Source organism: Vipera berus (genome assembly GCF_964194415.1).
Source record: "Vipera berus genome assembly, chromosome: 5".
Lineage (NCBI taxonomy): Eukaryota > Metazoa > Chordata > Lepidosauria > Squamata > Viperidae > Vipera > Vipera berus.
The window spans coordinates 42,255,710-42,273,609 of record NC_138207.1 but is presented as its reverse complement, the minus strand read 5'-3'; the positions used below and the strand labels follow the sequence as shown (position 1 = coordinate 42,273,609).

General features: G+C 43.3%; 1 protein-coding gene across 1 annotated transcript in view; it reads right to left on the bottom strand.

Annotated features, from left to right (window-relative positions):
• LOC308668461 (UPF0524 protein C3orf70) overlaps positions 1–17,482 on the bottom strand; it is a 28,013-nt gene extending 10,531 nt beyond the window's left edge. Inside the window, exon 1 of the mRNA XM_081328390.1 lies at positions 17,141–17,482. Within this exon, the coding sequence (XP_081184516.1) occupies positions 17,141–17,348 (208 nt within the window). The 5' untranslated portion in view covers positions 17,349–17,482. The remainder of the gene's footprint in view (positions 1–17,140) is intronic.
• Positions 17,483–17,900: the final 418 nt, after the last annotated feature.

The window sequence follows — 17,900 nt, the reverse complement described above, 5'->3', positions numbered from 1 at the left end:
CCTAGCATTTTGCCACAAGTCATGGAGCCTGACTCTCTCATGGACTGAGACAGAGCAACTGGCCCAAAGCCAACTTGCTGGCTTTCATGCCTAAGGCAGGGTTAGAACTCATATTTTTTTTTATTTCTTGCTTAGCGCCTTAACTACTAGACCACCACTACTAGGCTCTCTGCTCTGTGTAACTATCTCTCTGTACAGCAGCCATTCTCCCTCATGCATTTTTTTTCATCTACAGCCTCTTTCACTTCATAATTCCACCAGCTTTTCTTTTTCTATGCCAGCGTCTAACATTTTTTCACTTTTTCAAAACAGCTTCCATATAATCTTTCCTTATATCCATTTCCATTCATTCTTTTGGGTAACCTTCTAACACGTTTTCATACAAGAGTCATAGTTTCTCTTCCTGTTGTCATTCTGCTTTTATCTTTAATTTCTTTCACTTTCTTTTCTTCCATGTTCCTTTTAAAATCCAGTTGTATCCACAACACAGGCAGCATTTATTTATTTATTTATTTATTTGTTTGTTTTTATAAACCGCCCTTCTCCCGAGGGACTCGGGGCGGTGTACAGAGGAAGGAAGGTATACAGATTGTACAATAAAAAACAATAAACAATAAAAAACAATAGTAAAAACAAAACTGTGACCCCAATTAAAGCTATCATGCCAGGCCGGACTGCTGGAACAGGAAAGTTTTTACGTCGCGTCGGAAGGTGCGGAGGTCGGGGGCCATCCGGATTTCGGTTGGTAAGCTGTTCCAGAGGGCTGGCGCACCCACTGAGAATGCCCTCCCCCTGGGGGCCACCAGCCGACATTCCTTGAGCGGTGGCACCCTGAGGAGGCCCTCTCTGTGGGAGCGCACAGGACGGTGGGGTGCTGACATTGGCAGAAGGTGCTCCCGTAGGTAGTCCGGACCCATGCCATGTAGGGCTTTGTATGTCATTGTTAGCACCTTGAACTTCACACGGAAGGCAACCGGAAGCCAGTGCAGCGCACGGAGGAGAGGTGTGATATGGGAGTATCGGGAGGCTCCCAAGAGTGTCCGTGCCGCTGCACTTTGCACCAGTTGAAGCTTCCGAGTGGATCTCAAGGGCAGCCCCATGTAGAGAGCGTTACAGTAGTCTAGGCGAGAGGTCACAAGGGCATGGGTGACTGTACGTAAGGAATCCAGGTCCAGATAAGGCCGTAGTTGGCGAACTAGTCGAACCCGGGAGAAGGCCCCCTTGGTCACAGCTCCTATGTGATCTTCCAGGGAGAGCTGCGAGTCTAGGAGGACACCCAGGTTGCGGGCCCTATCAACAGGGGGTAGTAACTTGTCCCCGATGTTGAGCAATGGGACGTTCTGAATATCCTGGCTTGCCGGTACGTACAGCCATTCAGTCTTGTCCGGGTTCAGTTGAAGCCTGTTCCTCCCCATCCATTCCCGGACCGCTTTCAGGCAGCGGGACATCACGTCGAGGGCATCACTGATATTGTTTGGAGTTGAGATAAAAAGCTGGGTGTCATCAGCATACTGATGGTACCCTACTCCAAAGCTGCGAATGATCTCACCCAGCGGTTTCATGTAGATGTTGAACAGGAGAGGCGAGAGGACCGACCCCTGAGGGACTCCGCAAGCGAGAGGCCTCGGAGTCGACCTCTGTCCCCCTGTCAGCACCGACTGCGAGCGACCCTGGAGAAAGGAGGAGAACCAACGCAGAACCGTGCCTCCCACTCCCAGTCCCCTGAGGCGTCGCAGCAAGATACCATGGTCGATGGTATCGAAAGCCGCCGAAAGGTCTAATAAGACTAGGACAGAGGAATGGCCCCTGTCCCGGGCTCTCCAGAGATCATTCATCAGAGCGACCAATGCCGTCTCCGTGCTGTAGCCCGGCCTGAAACCCGATTGGTACGGGTCTAGATAAACCGCTTCATCCAGGATCTGAGGAAGTTGGTGCGCCACCACGCTCTCAACAACCTTCGCAAGGAAGCGAAGATTGGAGACAGGACGAAAGTTATTCAAAGAGGATGGGTCCAAGGTGGGCTTCTTGAGGAGAGGTCTCACCACCGCCTCCTTCAAGGCGGTGGGGAAGTGACCTTCACTCAGAGAAGCAGAGATGACCGCTAGGAACCAGCCTCGTGTCCCCTCTCGAGCTGCATAGGCCAGCCAGGAAGGGCACGGGTCCAGTAAGCATGTGGAGGCGCTCAGCCTTCTCATAATCCTGTCCACTTCCTTAGGAGTTACAGGATCAAATTCCTCCCAGATGACGTCGACAAGACTGTCCATGTCTTGTTCTTCCATCTCAGCCCAGTTGGAGTCCAGGCCAGTTCGAATCCGAGCAATTTTATCCAGCAGATATTGACCGAATTCCTCGGCTCGACCCTGCAAGGGTTCCTCCCTCACCTCTTGGTTTAATAGGGAGCGAGTTACCCTGAACAAGGCAGCCGGGCGATTATCTGCGGACGCGATGAGGGTGGAAAAGTAGTTGGATTTTGCCACCCTTATCGCAGCGAGATAAGACCTGGTGAGGATTCTTAGTCGCAATCGGTCGGATTCGGATCGACTGGATCTCCAACGGCTCTCTAGGCCCCGTCTCCGACGCTTCATCTCCCGGAGCTCCTCGGTGAACCATGGGGCTCGCTGGGATCTGCGCCGGGTCAGAGGCCGCAAGGGTACAACTCGGTCCAGAGCCTCCGTGGCTGCCTTTTCCCAGGCTTCCACTAAGGCATCTGCCGAGCTGTGAGCAGGGAGTGCATGTGTGTCCCTAAGCGCTGCCTGGAACTTATCAGGGTCCATTAGGCGCCTAGGGCGGTACCATCTGACTGGCACCATGCACCCACGGTGGGGGGTGGCAAGGGGGAAGTCTAGCCGCAAGAGGTGGTGATCGGTCCATGACAGGGGCGTAACAGTTGTGGCACCCCCACCGATATCATCACGCCACCGTCCAGACAAGAACACCAAGTCTGGGGTGTGGCCTCTCTCATGAGTCGGTCCAGAAATTATTTGCGACAGGTCCATGGCCGCCATGGAAGCCATGAACTCCCGAGCCAGTTCGGACGATCCTCCCAGGGACGGTAGATTAAAGTCGCCCAAGACCATGAGTCTTGGGAATTCAACCACCAACCCTGAGAGGGCATCGAGTAGCTCGGGCAGGGCCGCCGCTGCACGATTAGGTGGTAGGTACACCAGCAGCAGGCCCAACTGCGCCCCTGGGCCGTATCTCAGTAGGAGAGACTCACACCCGACCATCTGAGGGACGGTGGTCTCTCGCGGGCTAAGGGATTCCCTGATGATAACTGCCACTCCCCCGCCCCTCCCATGGGCCCGAGGCTGGTGCAGCACCTGGAAACCTGGCGGGCAGAGGTCAACCAGAGGGACACCACCCTCTGGGCCCAGCCAGGTTTCCGTGATGCAAGCCAGGTCCGCATGCTCGCTCTCCACTAGGTCACGAATGAGGTGAGCTTTGTTAGCTAGTCTTCTCCCTCCCCCCTCCCTAACCCCACAAAAAACTTAACTAAGAACTTAATCAGGGGCCTCTTGTTGGGCTTATGCTGGAGGCCCCTGACCCTGCCCGGCCATCTCTCAGAGGCCCAGTGGTTGGGCCCGTCATCGAGATTGGATGTGGTGCAGGCGGGTCGCACCCAGGAGAGTGGGGAACCCCTGAGGGCGTGTAGTACTGTGCTGGAGTATTGAACGAGCATAGTCACAAGGGGTTCCGGGAAGGCAGTCCCCTGGATGGTGAGTTTGCAGGAGGGTCGAGTCGGGTAGGTGCGTTTCTGGATCGTCGCCCTGCCACTGCCACTTGGCCGGGCGAACCCCCAGAAGCAGGCCACTCCTCATCCTCTCACGATGGGTTGTGTCTCTGCTTCCGGGGGTGGTCCAGAACGTACTCTGGGTGAAGCATACCCCATAGAGCTCTCACCTCTATGGGGTTGCAGGTGTAAGGCCAAGCCACTCTGCCACCGTGGCTTGCACCCAGGCCCGTTATGTCCTGTGGGGAGAGAATGGGCAAGGGTGGTTGAGAGTGGGCAGAAGGCAAGGTGGAGGGATTCCTTAATTGGTGTCAGCTCTGGTGGTTCAGCTGCCCAAACAGTTCCCTCCCTGATCCTCTGGGCGTTGTTCCCGGCCGCAACTCCATAGGCCCCTATTGGTTGGGGACCGTCCGGAGCGTGGCCTCCCAGAGGTATGGGAGTCCCTGGTGTCATGTCGCTGCTGTTGCCATCTCCGTTCAAGGTGCCTCGAAGAGGTGGCTCAGGGTGTGAGCCGTAGATGCCTCGCCTCCGCCGCTACCGCCGCTGTCAGAGGGCTCTGGGCAAAAACGGTCGACCGGGGCCCGGAGAGGCTGTCACCGCCGTCCTCGCCTTCGTTGCCGCCGCTTCTGCCGTATAGGGCATAGAGGAGTCGTTGGCACCCATTCGTGGCGGTTGCAAACGGCTAAGAGTGCAGGCCGGAGACGCTACGCCGTGTCCATTTTTGCCGGCGTCAAGGGATCCTGGTGAGAGTGGTCGGCCGGGGCCTGAAGAAGCTATCGCTGCTGCTGTGGCCCACGCCGCCGTCGCCTCCATTGCCCAGCGTCTCCTTTGGTGCGAATCTTACGGAGGCACCGCCGCCTAGGAGCAGCCCAAGGTGGTCTAGGAAGAAGAAGGCACCGGCCCCACTCAAGATGACTGTATCGGTTCAGGGGGCGGGCCGGAGACGCCGCACTGCTGTTGCTAGCGCCTCTGTCAAGGCCTCTGTCAAGGCCCCTTGGAGAAGCTGTCTCACCGCCCGCGTCTTCGTTGCTGCCGCTACCGTCGTAAAGCTGGTCTGCGGCGTCTCCTTGATCACTCGGAGACGCCGCCGCTATCCGGGAGCAGATTAGGCAGCCGAGGCAGAACAGCAACTCCGGCCCCGCTCAGGATGGTTGTAACGGCAGCAGCGGTTCAGGGGGCGGGCCGGAGATGCCACGCCGCCAGCTCTACCGCAGGGCACAATAGTAGTCCATTTGTGCATGTTTGCTCGGAATAGCACTAAAATTGTTTTACCTCACAGTAGTTCAGTAGAAGGCCCCAATTTTATAATTATTTAAAATGATAAGGGGTTTTTAATATGGTTTTAAGGTTTTATTGGTTGTAGTTGGGGCTATAGATATAGTTTAATTTTTAATATTTGTATTTTACTTGTATTTTACTGTTGTTAGCCGCCCTGAGTCCTTCGGGAGATAGGGCGGCATATAAGTCCCATTAAATGAATAAATAAATAAATAAATAAATAAATAAATAAATAAATAAATAAATAAATAAATAAATAAATAAATAAATAAATAAATAAATTAACCCTCATTTTGCATGGTAAGAAAACATAAATATTACTTTTTTGTTTTCAGTAGGATAGCTTCTATTAATACAAATATTTGTGTAGGTATTTTATTTTATTTTTTTATTTTATTATTCTCCTTTTAATCGATTTTTCTGAAAAGAAAACAGATGGGAGAAGCAGGAGGAAAACTGGGAAGGTTGCAAATGGAAAACAACTTTGCCTGAACTGCTGTTAAATTTTGTGAAAAAGGTAGAGTATTTGTGTAATAAAAATCTTGTGAGGAATCACCTGTACAATCTCCAAGCCTACCGCAAATAATGTAGCATGTTGGCTGGGGAATTCTGGGCACTGAAGTCTACAAATCTTAAAAGTTGCCAAGTTTGGAAAACACGATTGTCCACATAAATGGTAATTATATTTATTCTTTCATTAAAAGAGAAAGATGACAATTGCTTCTCTTTACCATCCAACTGATGGCACTACACATTTTATTTCAGATTGGTGAAAGTGCATTCTACACTAACACAGTTCCTTTTTTTCATTTATAACTACAAATACTACCCAAATACCTTTGCTTTTAGGGTACATGTGATAAACAGAAGTTAAAAACTCTAATATATATATTAGAACTCCACTCAGAACACCCCCCCACCCAATCAGAACACACCCACCATTCAAAACACACTCCCACCCAATCAGAACACACTTGGTCCCCTACCCAATCAGAGCACACCTCCACAGAACACACCCCCTCTGGCAGTTTAAAAAAGAGGAACAAACAGCCACATGCTTCTCCCAGAAGAAGGAAGCTAAAGCCTGAGGATGACGGATGGGATTCCGTCGAAACGTTGCGCCTACACCTTTAGTTCTACGCGGGGAAAAACCCGAAAAACCAAGGATCCATATATATATATATATATATATATATATATATATATATATATATATATATATATATATATATATAACCAAAAATGTAGCTTAGTGCAGAATAATGTAGCTTAGACAAACAGAATAAAAATATCTTTATCCCGTGGCAGGATAAGGAAGTGGCTGCCAGGCAAGCATCATTGGAAAATGGAAGTCCAAATGCAAGGATTCATCATCAAGAAGTCCTTCTTTTCTAGTTGCCAGTGAGATATTCTGATGACTGAGGGCACCTGGTAGAATACATTTTGATATTGACCCAATATAAATGCATGCTCATTCTGATATTGTAGAAAAAGGGTACGTTTTCTGATCGGACAGTGGAGGATGACACTGAGAACATACTGATACAAAAGTAACTAAGAATAAGCAGGCATAAGGCAGCAGCTTGTGAAAATCTGGATTTGTTTATAAACCCCTCCAATAACTAGGTAGACAAGCAGCAGTTAATTACTAATATTTGATTATTTAAACATGGGCAAATATTTATAAGTAATTGGAAAATAAATGCAATTTGAAAGAGCATATTTAAAAAAAAAACTTTTCCCTGAAATACATCCTACCTTCCACAAGCCTTTTGTAATTTGGCATAAAAAGGACTGAATGTTTTTTGTAGGTGAAAACTCGTGAGATTCTATGATGTTTAAAAGGATCAGTTAGATTATGGGTTCCCTGTAGAACAGTCTTCTCCTCCCACCCCTGCCCTGCAATGAAATTAAAGTATTGCTTACCAATACAAACATGATAAACACAGCTGAGCTTCCTTTTCCATAAACAGATGTTTTGTTTTTCTATGTGGAGGTAGCAGTTCAACATTGTGCCTTTAAACCCACCAGGAAAAAGTTATTTTCTATGAAAGCTCAAAGTAAACTATAATTAGAGAAAGTGGGAATTAATGTTTGTGTCAAGAGCATCCTCTATAATATTGCAGATAAAATTTTTGAACACTAAAGTATGCAAACCTAAGCTGGAAAACGGTGGATGATTTTATGGCTCCAAAGAGACACTTTACTTTCTGGATTCAACATAGACAACGGGGGGGGGGGAGGAGGGGAGCTTGTGGGACTGTGAAAAATGAGAAATTGTATTGTTTTACACACCAAGTCCATTTCTGAATAGTGAAATGTTTTAGGATAGAGGCCCTCAACCTTTTGGGCAGCAGGGACTGAAGAGAGAGGCTTTTCCACGGATTGAAGGGGGGGCGTGGTTTCATGTGCTGCTTGCATCCCGCGGATGGGGCTTCGCTTGTTTGCGCAGCTCAGTTACTGGCATGCCGTGGACTGGTGCTGGTCCATGGACCAGGGGTGGGGACTCCTGCTTTAGGGATTCAAGTGTTCACAAGAGGCCTAGTTTCCTTAGATGGAGCCACCATAAATATATGTGATATATGGCTGAGCTAATCAACTGAAGCTTCATAGCATTAGTTGATAAATTCCAGTTTCCCATTAAAAATTATGGCAAACTTTTAATGCTGTTGGATTTCCTGCATTTAGCAAAGCCAGCTGAGATCTAGTTTCAGAATACGTGAACTTCCAACAAACTTCTACTGCACAGCAAAGCAATTAAGAAAAGCCCAATGAGTCAATTCTATAATCACCTTTTTGGAGCCGTTCTACTTGTCCTTGAAATGTTTGGAGTTATCAACTAACTTTTGAGGCCCTACAGCTCTATATAGCCTCGGGTGACATTTTTACAGTACCATAATCCCCTGTACACAAAACAGCTAAAAATTAGTGGGATAGTTTTTTGCTATTTTGAAGCAGAAAAAAAATGAAAAGGTGGACTTAACTTGATTTAATACAGTTTAAAAAAAGACTCCAGAGACTTGCACCCAAGATATAGGTGAAACCAATGTAGCTTGGCTCTCTTTATATTACAAAGTCCTGCCCACTTTGTATCATCAACTCCCTCACTCTAGCCCTTACTTCTTAGAAAATTACCTGTGGCCTTAAACTGTATGCACTACCTATACAAATCCTAGCAAAAATGGACAATTGTCTGCATTACGCATATGGCTTGGTTTGGGTATTAGAGGTTCATGGCCTGTGTATTATGGTTAGGGCAGGACTCTTACAATTGCACCAATAGTTATGCCCTTTAACATATACATTCACACAGTCTCTAATACTTGTGTGCAATACTGAGGGAACTGGAGAGGAAACTGACTTCATCCCAAACGTAATTAATAAGGTCCTATGCACAACATCTTCCACAGTGTAGAATATCTCTTCTAAGATGATGCTTATCTGCTCTCATATGCATATAGCATAAACAAAACAATATCAGATTTTTTAACAATATTTTTAATTATGTGGACGTTATCGTAGATGTAACCTGTTACCCTACCAGTAGTTATTAAGAGAGAAGTCCAATTGAATACAGGATTGCTATGTGAATCTATGAAGATTAATATAATTATTCAACTTACAGTGCAATCTTTTAACATCTTTTCAGAAGAAAATCCACTGAGACCTGCTTTGTCAGGCTACATCAATTTGATGTCTACATGGGCATGCTGGATGAAGTTACACAACAGCACAGGGCCAGATATTATCAGTATGCTGAAACCCAATAATTTGAGCATTAATTGACAAAAATTAAATGCTTATCATCTTTTCAAGTAATTATTTTTAATAATCAGATTAGCTCTCAATCAAAGTAAATTCAAGGTATAAATACATACATACCCTAAATTAATATATTCCAATATATCATGCCTTTTAACTATCCATATATTCCCTTACATTAAATACACAATGTCTCTAAGGAATCTTCAGACACATATGAGTCAAAAAGTAGGGTGTGTGATTTCTTATTCCACATTATGGTTTCTAAAGCAAAAATGCAACATTTATGAAAAAGTAAGACAGGAAGCTTCCAAAGTGCAACATAAGTGTGAAAAGAATTTTCTTGTTTATTCAATCAAAAAATCCATCTAATTTAATGTTCTGTTACCATGGCCAGTTAGTATTACCAATACAGAAGGATGATATGTATTACCAAATATTTCTTTTGCATCATTTGATATTGCCATCTTTGGGGTTTTAAAGGTAAAGTGTTTTAATATCTCTATAACTTGTAAAATAAGAACTTACACATTTGCCTACATTTGAGAAATCATGGATATGTGAAGAATCTTAAGAATCCTTAAGGACAAGTTTAGTTACTCGGGAATACAGATATAAAATTAAATCCAAACTAAAATATTAGATGATCACATGTGAGATTCTGAAGTAAAAATTAAAAACATTATGTTAATTCACATTTCTGTTGTTTTATTTTTTCTAATCACATTAGTAGTTCTATGTCAGGACTGATTCTGCTAAATGTTAACAGGGTTTATCATCTGTTCAAAATATTCACAAAAGGATAATTTAATAAGCAAATATTTAAATCTGTTTTAGAAGTGATTATCTGAATGTAATTTTTTCAGAATATCAAAATAAAAATTAAAAATGCTTTCAAATAATGGTATATTAGAGTGAAAAAATAATATGCTATGTTGTAATGTTCATTAACTAGTAGAAGGGTTTAAGAAAAATACCATTGACCCATTATATGTTGAATAAAGAATTACTGCATTTTTATACAAGCATTTCAATCTGGGTAGCAGCAGTGAATACCTTCAAGTAAATAATGAGCTGATGTGTTGTGAGAGTGCTCCCTGCTACTCAGAGCCTTGGTGGAGCAGTGGGCTAATGCCTCCTTAAGTAACACCAGCTGCCTGCAATTAGTGCAGGTTCGCATCCCACCAGGCTCAAAGTTGACTCAGCCTTCCATCCTTCCGAGGTAGGTAAAATGAGGACCCAGATTGTTGGGGGCAATTAAGCTGACTTTGTAATAATGTCGCTTGGGGGTGTGTGTGAAAGCCCTAATAAGCAGGCATATACATAGAATGAAGGCTACTGCTAAGCTTGTAAGCCGCCCTGAGTCTTCGGAGAAGGGCGGGATATAAATGGAATTAAAATTAAAAATAAATAAATAAATAAAATGCATTCATTCTTGAAACAGACCAGATAGTCTTTCAAAAGATTTCATGAACTGAAATAATTTTATACATGTGAAAAATGCTTTCTGAATTCACAGTTGCTAACTACCTTTGCAAAGTAGGTTCTACAATGGAAACTTGGTATGATTATTATAAAATCATGATTACATCTCCAAAATGTAGAAGTATATTAAAGTTTGTGTCTCTCTGTGTGTATATGTGTATGGTATGTGCGTGTGCATGCATGTATATGTATGTATGCATGGATAGATGAGAAAGAGAAATATACACAGAGAAAAGGCCTTAAGAAAATAACAGGTATCTACAATTGTACAATTGTATTTGTTTTACAAGTACGTAACCAAAGTAATTTCTAATATGAAATCTCTTGAGTTGCATAAAGATGAATATGTTAAAAGCTTTTTAGCAGGGGTTTAATAAAAGATAATATTTGAAAATGTTAGTGGAGGAAATGTATCATTTTTTGCATTCTACTGTGTTGCATTTACAAAAAAAAGGTTCTTACTCGGAGAAAAAAAACTATTATCAAACTCTAAAGTAAAAATCAATGTATTATGCAAAATTAATCCTTCTCTATGGAAAAATGAAATGGAGGTTTGAGTTTAATCCTTGTTTTTGTTCCACATCTGTTCATACTTGCCACTTGAACAACCCCGCTTCCTTTTCCTTCATCATAAATGTAAATGGGAGTACAGAATAACATAAACAGGTGTGAGCTGTGAAAAAGATATTCGCCTGATCAGTTAAATTCTAACTGATTCCTCATTCTACTTGCTTCCAACTTATAACTACTATATGTTCATATGTCAAGAATCTGCTGATCAATTTCACATAATATCTTAGTGAATTTACAGTATTATTATTAATCGTGTGTAAATTATTGGATGGGAAGCATTGCTATGAATTACCTTCCAAAATTGTATCAAACTATTGCCAAAAATATTTAATATTGCGAATTGACATATTTATGTTATCTTATTAATTCAATTAATTGAATTTCCCATTATCTCAACCAAAAATATACTTCTGTGAGAGCTAGTATGGCATAGTGGTTGTTTGTGTTTGAACTAACCACTCTCTCTCAGTTTAGTCTATCTCACAGGGTGGTTGTTGTGGGGAAAAAAGTAGAGGAGTGTATACTATGTCCTTCAAGAAGAAGGGTAGGGATATCGATCTAAAAATATTAAATCAGATTTTAATAACATGGTTATCTCAGATCTTGGGGACCAAAAGTATATCAGAAATATCCTAAAATGCATTCTTAGCATAAACCTCATAATCCAGGAATGGGAACCACTGGTCTTCTAAAGCTTCACAAATAGCAGCCCTTCAAGATTAAGGATGCTTGCAAAATGCATTTTATTGGCATCTAGAGAGCTGCATATTCCCTACTCTGCTACAACTCAATAGTAAGTTTTAGATTAACTACCTGTATTGTTTCGTGGGCTAGACAGAGAATATGGATCAGGTGCCTCAGGTTTTGTTTGTTTTATTGTATTTGGTTTTTATTATTGTCATGAGCCATTCAGAGTTGTGTTTTACAAGGTGAGCAATCAAAAAGTGCTTTAAATAAATAAACATTTACACAGTTCTTTTTTTGTAAAAGAAAAAGGTGCTGGAACTCCCACATGTCATACAACCGGCCTTGCCTACCCTACAAGGTTCCATCCAAAAAAGGTGCCGGAACTCTGTTCTGAGCGTTCTATGAGAAAAAAAGCCCTGCATTTACATAATAGAATTTCCCTATAAAAATGTTACATACCAAGAAATCAGAAACCATCACTGTGTCAGAAATGCTTCACATAAATAGTAGGATTACAGTATAGCAAACTCATGTTTATAAACCATACTTATTAATACCTGGGAGATTAATTAGCAAAATGAGATAAAAGCTTTACTTCCATCTGTCTTTCAGTTTAAGTCCAACCATCAACTTCTGTTCTATGGTTTATTCAAATATTAAAAAGTTCTAATTCTAGTTTGGCCTCAGTTACATTTCTAATTATAATAAATTAAAATTGAGAGATCACTTGAAATAATATGTTATGAAATTGTTCCCAAATCAACTCTTCGTTGGTAGCTAATAACTCTCTGCTCAGCATACCATGGTTGTAGAAGGATTATATTGCCAGGCTGTAGGCATACTGAGGCCATATAGTAGGATAGTATGAAGCTAGCATGCAATTTTTTTTAATAAAAAGACTGGAAAACAATTTATGGAGTCCTAAAGGCAGTATATATTAAAACTGCAAAAAAAAATTGCCAAAAAAACATAAAAATATTTCCTTTGCTGTATCTTGGAAACTTTCCAAAACAGAATCATGTTCAATTAACTCCAAGCAGAAACAATTAATTGTAATTGAATAAATATATACATGTATTCTGATTATTTATCACCCACATCTGGAAATTGCAAGTAATTTGACTAAAATATATATTTCATTATGCAATATTCCCGAGGAGACTCTGTTTAAGTGCTAAATCCATAAGAAGTTTTTATAACTATTTGCATCTGTTTCTCTCAAGAGGTAAAAAAAGAATCAGAAATCTAAGGAAGACTTTGTGATACTTCAAAGTTTTCCATAGATTTCTGAACATTTTCATCTTTTAAGAGAACATTACATTAGATGGGGAAAAAAACCAAACCAACCAAGCCCAGGGTCTTTAACTGAAAATAATAATCATTATCCACCATTTTAAGCTGAAGTTCCTAGAAAGTGTTGCCTCTGTATAACTCTGTAAGAAGACATTCACATTACTTGCTGTTTTTACCCTCTCTCTGCAGCTGTGTTTAAGCCCTATTCCTTCCCCAGGGAAGGATGCAAAACATGACATACCATTCTATACACTGTTTTTGCCTCTTCACTGGCACAAGGCTCAGCATCTGTCTTTACAAAAATAAGTGAATTAATACAGGCATATGGAGTCTGTCCCAGGAATAAGAGAAGACGTTCCAATTCAGATTTTAATAAAAACTATTGCTTCATTTAGTTCAAAGTCTTGACAATTCCTGGTAAATGTGCTCACGTTTGAGGCAGGCCTATCTTCTAGCTCTAGTAAGAAATGAGAGGAACTTAATCTGGAACCACTATAGATACCATTCTTGCCTTGAAGATATTAATTGTTACCTCTTTGATTTATGCCAACTCAATCATTACATTTAGGGCAACAAAGACATTATTTAAATAATTTCACCTATGTAAAGTTTAGCGAGTTTCATCAGAAATCTTTAATTTCACATGCTAAGAAAATAATCCTCAAGATCATCTCATGAAAATTAGATGGCCCTACTTCAGGGGTCTTCAAACCCGGCCCTTTTATGACTCATGGACTTCAACTCCCAGAATTCCTCAGCCAGGCATGCTGGCTGAGGAATTCTGGGAGTTGAAGTCCATGAGTCATAAAAGGGCCAGGTTTGAAGACCCCTGCCCTACATGGAAAAAGAGATGCCAGATATTCAAGCTGGTTTTAAAAAAGGCTGAGTAATACAAGACATAATTGCTGATGCAGCCTAGATAATTGAGAAAGCCAAAGAATAGGAAAAGGAAATCAGTATGTGCTTCTTTTATTATAAAAAAATACATTCAGTTGTGCTGATTGGGTCAAGTTGTAGAATATGGTTAGAAAAATGAGAATCCCAGAACATCTAATTCTCCTGATAGGATAGTAGAGATAGAACATAATGAGGAACACTGACTCCAGGTTGCCAAAGAAGTGAGTCAAGGCTGTATAATCTCCCCTTTTTATTCAATCTATATGCTGAATGTATATTAAATACTTTCTGCCTTGTAGGGTCAACCATCATCAATAAAGTAACAAGCAGTCAAATATGCCGCACACAAACATTTGGTAGAGCAGCCATGAAGAGCTTGGAAAAGATAATCAGATGCCATGATCTACCTATACCTACAAAAATCAGAAAGCGCAAGCCATGGTATTCCCTGTGACACAGTACATGGAAAAGAGACTTGTGCTGGGAAAAGTGGAAGGAAAGAGAAGAAGATAACCAACAGCAAAGTGAATTGACTCAGTTACAGTGGCAATGACTACACCACTGGGAGATCTAAAAGACCAGGTTAGCAATAAATCATTATGGAGAAAATCTCTCTGTGTGCTTGATAAGAATCAGCCCTAACGTAATGGTACATAATCAGATGGCCTCACTGGAGTATAGTACTACCAAAAGCAAAAAGCCAAATCTCACATAATGTCTGTTGCGATTTCCACTTGGGATATATATATCATAAAAGAAAACCTGTGATGTTTTTAATGAGTACATGAAAGAGACTGTACAGAAATTCTAAGCTCAGTCGTATATGGGATCACTTGTACTTAATGCTTTCAGACAGTCTAATACAATTTGGATTTTAGATGATGCACCCAACCCTGCTGTGACTATAGTGTTTGAAAGTGGAGAAAATAAACTCAGCCATTTGATCAGAAGCATTAAAGCAACAAATTCAGATAGGCTTGATTGATCGATAGCCTGAAAATAAAAACATTATCTTGAGCAATCAGTGAACATTACTATGGATTACACAATTCGTTCTTTAGAAAAAAAAACTGTTCTGCTCAGACCTAGTTTAATGCCGAACATGGTGCTAGAAGAGAAGGTAACATATAATTCAAGAGCAGTAACCAACAGGATATTTCTGCAATCTAGAGATAGGGAAAATGTCAAATTTCACACTGCCCTTACCCATTTTCTTAGAAGAATTGTATGTTTTATTGCCATTTGCTAGCACACTGATGCACTGCTAGAAAGAAAAAAAAACTTATGAAAACACAAGAACACCAAAACAAGCAGAATTTCAGATTGGACAGGTAGAATTATAACTGATAACTTTATACTTTCTATTTAGATAGGCAGCTTCCAGAAGGAGACAAAATAACTTCTAATTTATAAATGAAAAATACTTTAAAAACAGAAAACAAAATAATTTGCACATTATAATTTTCACGACTCCTAGGACTTGAGTCTAGCAGATTATGCTGCCCCTATGAATGGGGAGAAAACCTTTGGAGCTTTGAGTGAAAACAATGGCATCCTTACAGAGAAAACATAAAGTGCTATTTATCTGCTACAACAAGCCCCATGGTTTGACTTCCAGTTTTCTGGCTCTGGATAATGAAGTGGTTATAGCTAGCTGGTGACATTTGTTTTGTGACTAGTTCCAGACGGATATTATTACTTCCGCTTATTGCCATTTCCACTGCAGATAAAAGTGTGAAGTAAGTTATATGTTTACAGTTTATAACTTTTTTCCCAGTGTCCCATCTTTTACTCTTTTACTTTTTATCAAAAACCATTAATGAGCTGTTAGTCAATTGGAAAATTTAATCTGAACACCAAGAAAAGATGAGCAGACAACATTCTTTATCTAAGAGTAATACAGTCAAACTAAGGGAATCAGTGAAAACAGTAACTTGAAAACTAGACAGCTAGTATTAGGCATAAAACCATTCCATGACAATCTCAGGCTAGGTTTTCAAACCATATATCAAATTACACAGTGCTTTTTTTGTAAAAGAAAAAGGTGCTGGAACTCACACATGTCATACAACCCGCCTTGCCTACTCTACAAGGTTCCATCCAAAAATGGTGCTGGAACTCCGTTCTGAGCATTCTATGAGAAAAAAAGCCCTGAAATTACATATGCAGCCACAGAAGAAATGTGAATGGCCTTTTTTATTATAATCCAAAAGCAAGCTTCACTTACTATTATTTACATTATTCTATGCAAACTACAACAGTTGGCTCAAGGTTTAGAGAACTGCGCCCTCCAAATGTAGAGTTACAATTCCCATCCTCCCTCAACATTGATTGGTACTGGTTGGAGCTACATCAGGAGAGCCACCCATCTTCTCTAAATAAAGAAAAGATTGAATGGGAAAAGCCAAGAGGTTTTACTGTCCATAGTATTGAAGGATGATTCTACTTCTTGTCTAATACAGGAATATATGACTTCAGCAGTTATGCTATAGTTGGGGGGGAAAAGAAAGAAAGAAAGAGCGAGCTAAGCTGCTTCTAATAGCCACGGAAGGCTTAACTAAGTGGTTTGCTACCTTTCATTGCCTATGGAATCAAGATCTAGGAAAAAGGCAACTGGTGAAAGAGGAGGGATGGATCCTTTATGTCGCGGTGCGTCCTCCCCGCTACTGTGCTGCGCGGCGATCTGGGCCGCGGGATGCCGGCACCAACTCAGCCGATCGCGGCGCTCGGCTGATTGGCGCGGTCGGCGCGCAGATCAGCCCACTCCTTCCTTAGCTTGTCCTACCTAGACCTAGTCAAAAGCCCTCAGGAGATCTCTCTTCCCCGGGAGAACACAGAACTCCATCTAGGCTGCGGATGCCACGCTGTCTGTCACCATTGGTCCTTCGTCAAATCTTCGCTCCGGGCATCGGCATCGAGACGAGGGAAAAAGAAATCAGGCAAGAAGAGCCCACCTCCTCCTCGAAGTGGTTCCTTCTAGAGCAGGGGTCTTCAAACTTGGCCCTTTTATGACTTGTGGACTTCAACTCCCAGAATTCCTCAGCCAGCTTTGCTGGCTGAGGAATTCTGGGAGTTGAAGTCCACAAGTCATAAAAGGGCCAAGTTTGAAGACCCCTGTTCTAGAGCAAAAGCCACAACCCGAAACCCACCAAAAGGTTTAGGTTTTCCCCTCAGGACTACCGATTCTTCTCCGTCCCCGGTGTGGTTAGCTAATCTCTCTCCCTTTCCGAAGGCTCCACCAATCTCCGCCCGCTGCCTCGTCACGAATCTGCAGCCTTCCGCCAAGGGGTTCCCTGCAACAGCGCGGAACATCTGGAAGGCAGCAGCTTGCAGGGACACCCCCCCCCCCCGCCGCCGCCGCAATCCCTCCTCTGGTTTGCTTTCTCCCGTCCCATCCGCCGCGCCCATCCCAGCCTCCTCGCCCTGTGTACTCACAATGGCACCAGCCCAGATGGCAACACCAGTGCAGACGGAAGCAGCGGCCGTGACTGTGTGTGGCGCACAGCGACAACCCATCGCAAGGCTGAAAGTCGGGTCTTCCCGCGCAACTGCGGGCCAGCGCTTGAGCCTCATCCAGTTTCTCGCTTTTCCCGACCGGAATAGAAGCGGCAGCGACGCTGGCCGCCGCCCCAACCCCGCTCATAGTGTTGTTGCTCCCGCCGCCGCCGCCGCCGCCGCCGCCTTCCCTCACTTGCCGCCCGCTCTGAGCTCCCGCCTTGTCGCCGAGTCACTCCCGCTTGCGCGCACACAAAGCGCAGCGGGTCGGGAAGCAGCGCTTCTTGCCAGGGGAAACGGCGCCACGGGCTAGCCCGGCCCCGCCTGGAGCCACCTTGGCCAGCCGCCCAGCTCCGCCTCAGCCCCGGCTCCAGCCCGCCCCCTCCAGCTAGCGACGGGGCGGGGAAAACGAGGGAGGGGAAGTCAGCCGTGGGGACTCCGCTGAAGCGCTCCTGAGCGGCGGGAGGAGGAAGGTTGGAGGAGGATTAGGAGAGCGAGCTGCGGAATCCTCCCCGGGAGATTAAACCAGTCGGCGTTCCCCGCCCTCTGTCTGGAGCGAGCGCTCACTGACAGCTCCTGTGGGCGAGGCGAAAGGAGAGACAGCTCGCAGCCAGTCAAAAGACCGGGGGGGGACTTTTCTCTCCAGCGAACGGTTACTCCTCGCTCCCAAGTTCATGCGGAGCCCCCTTGGAACCGTAGG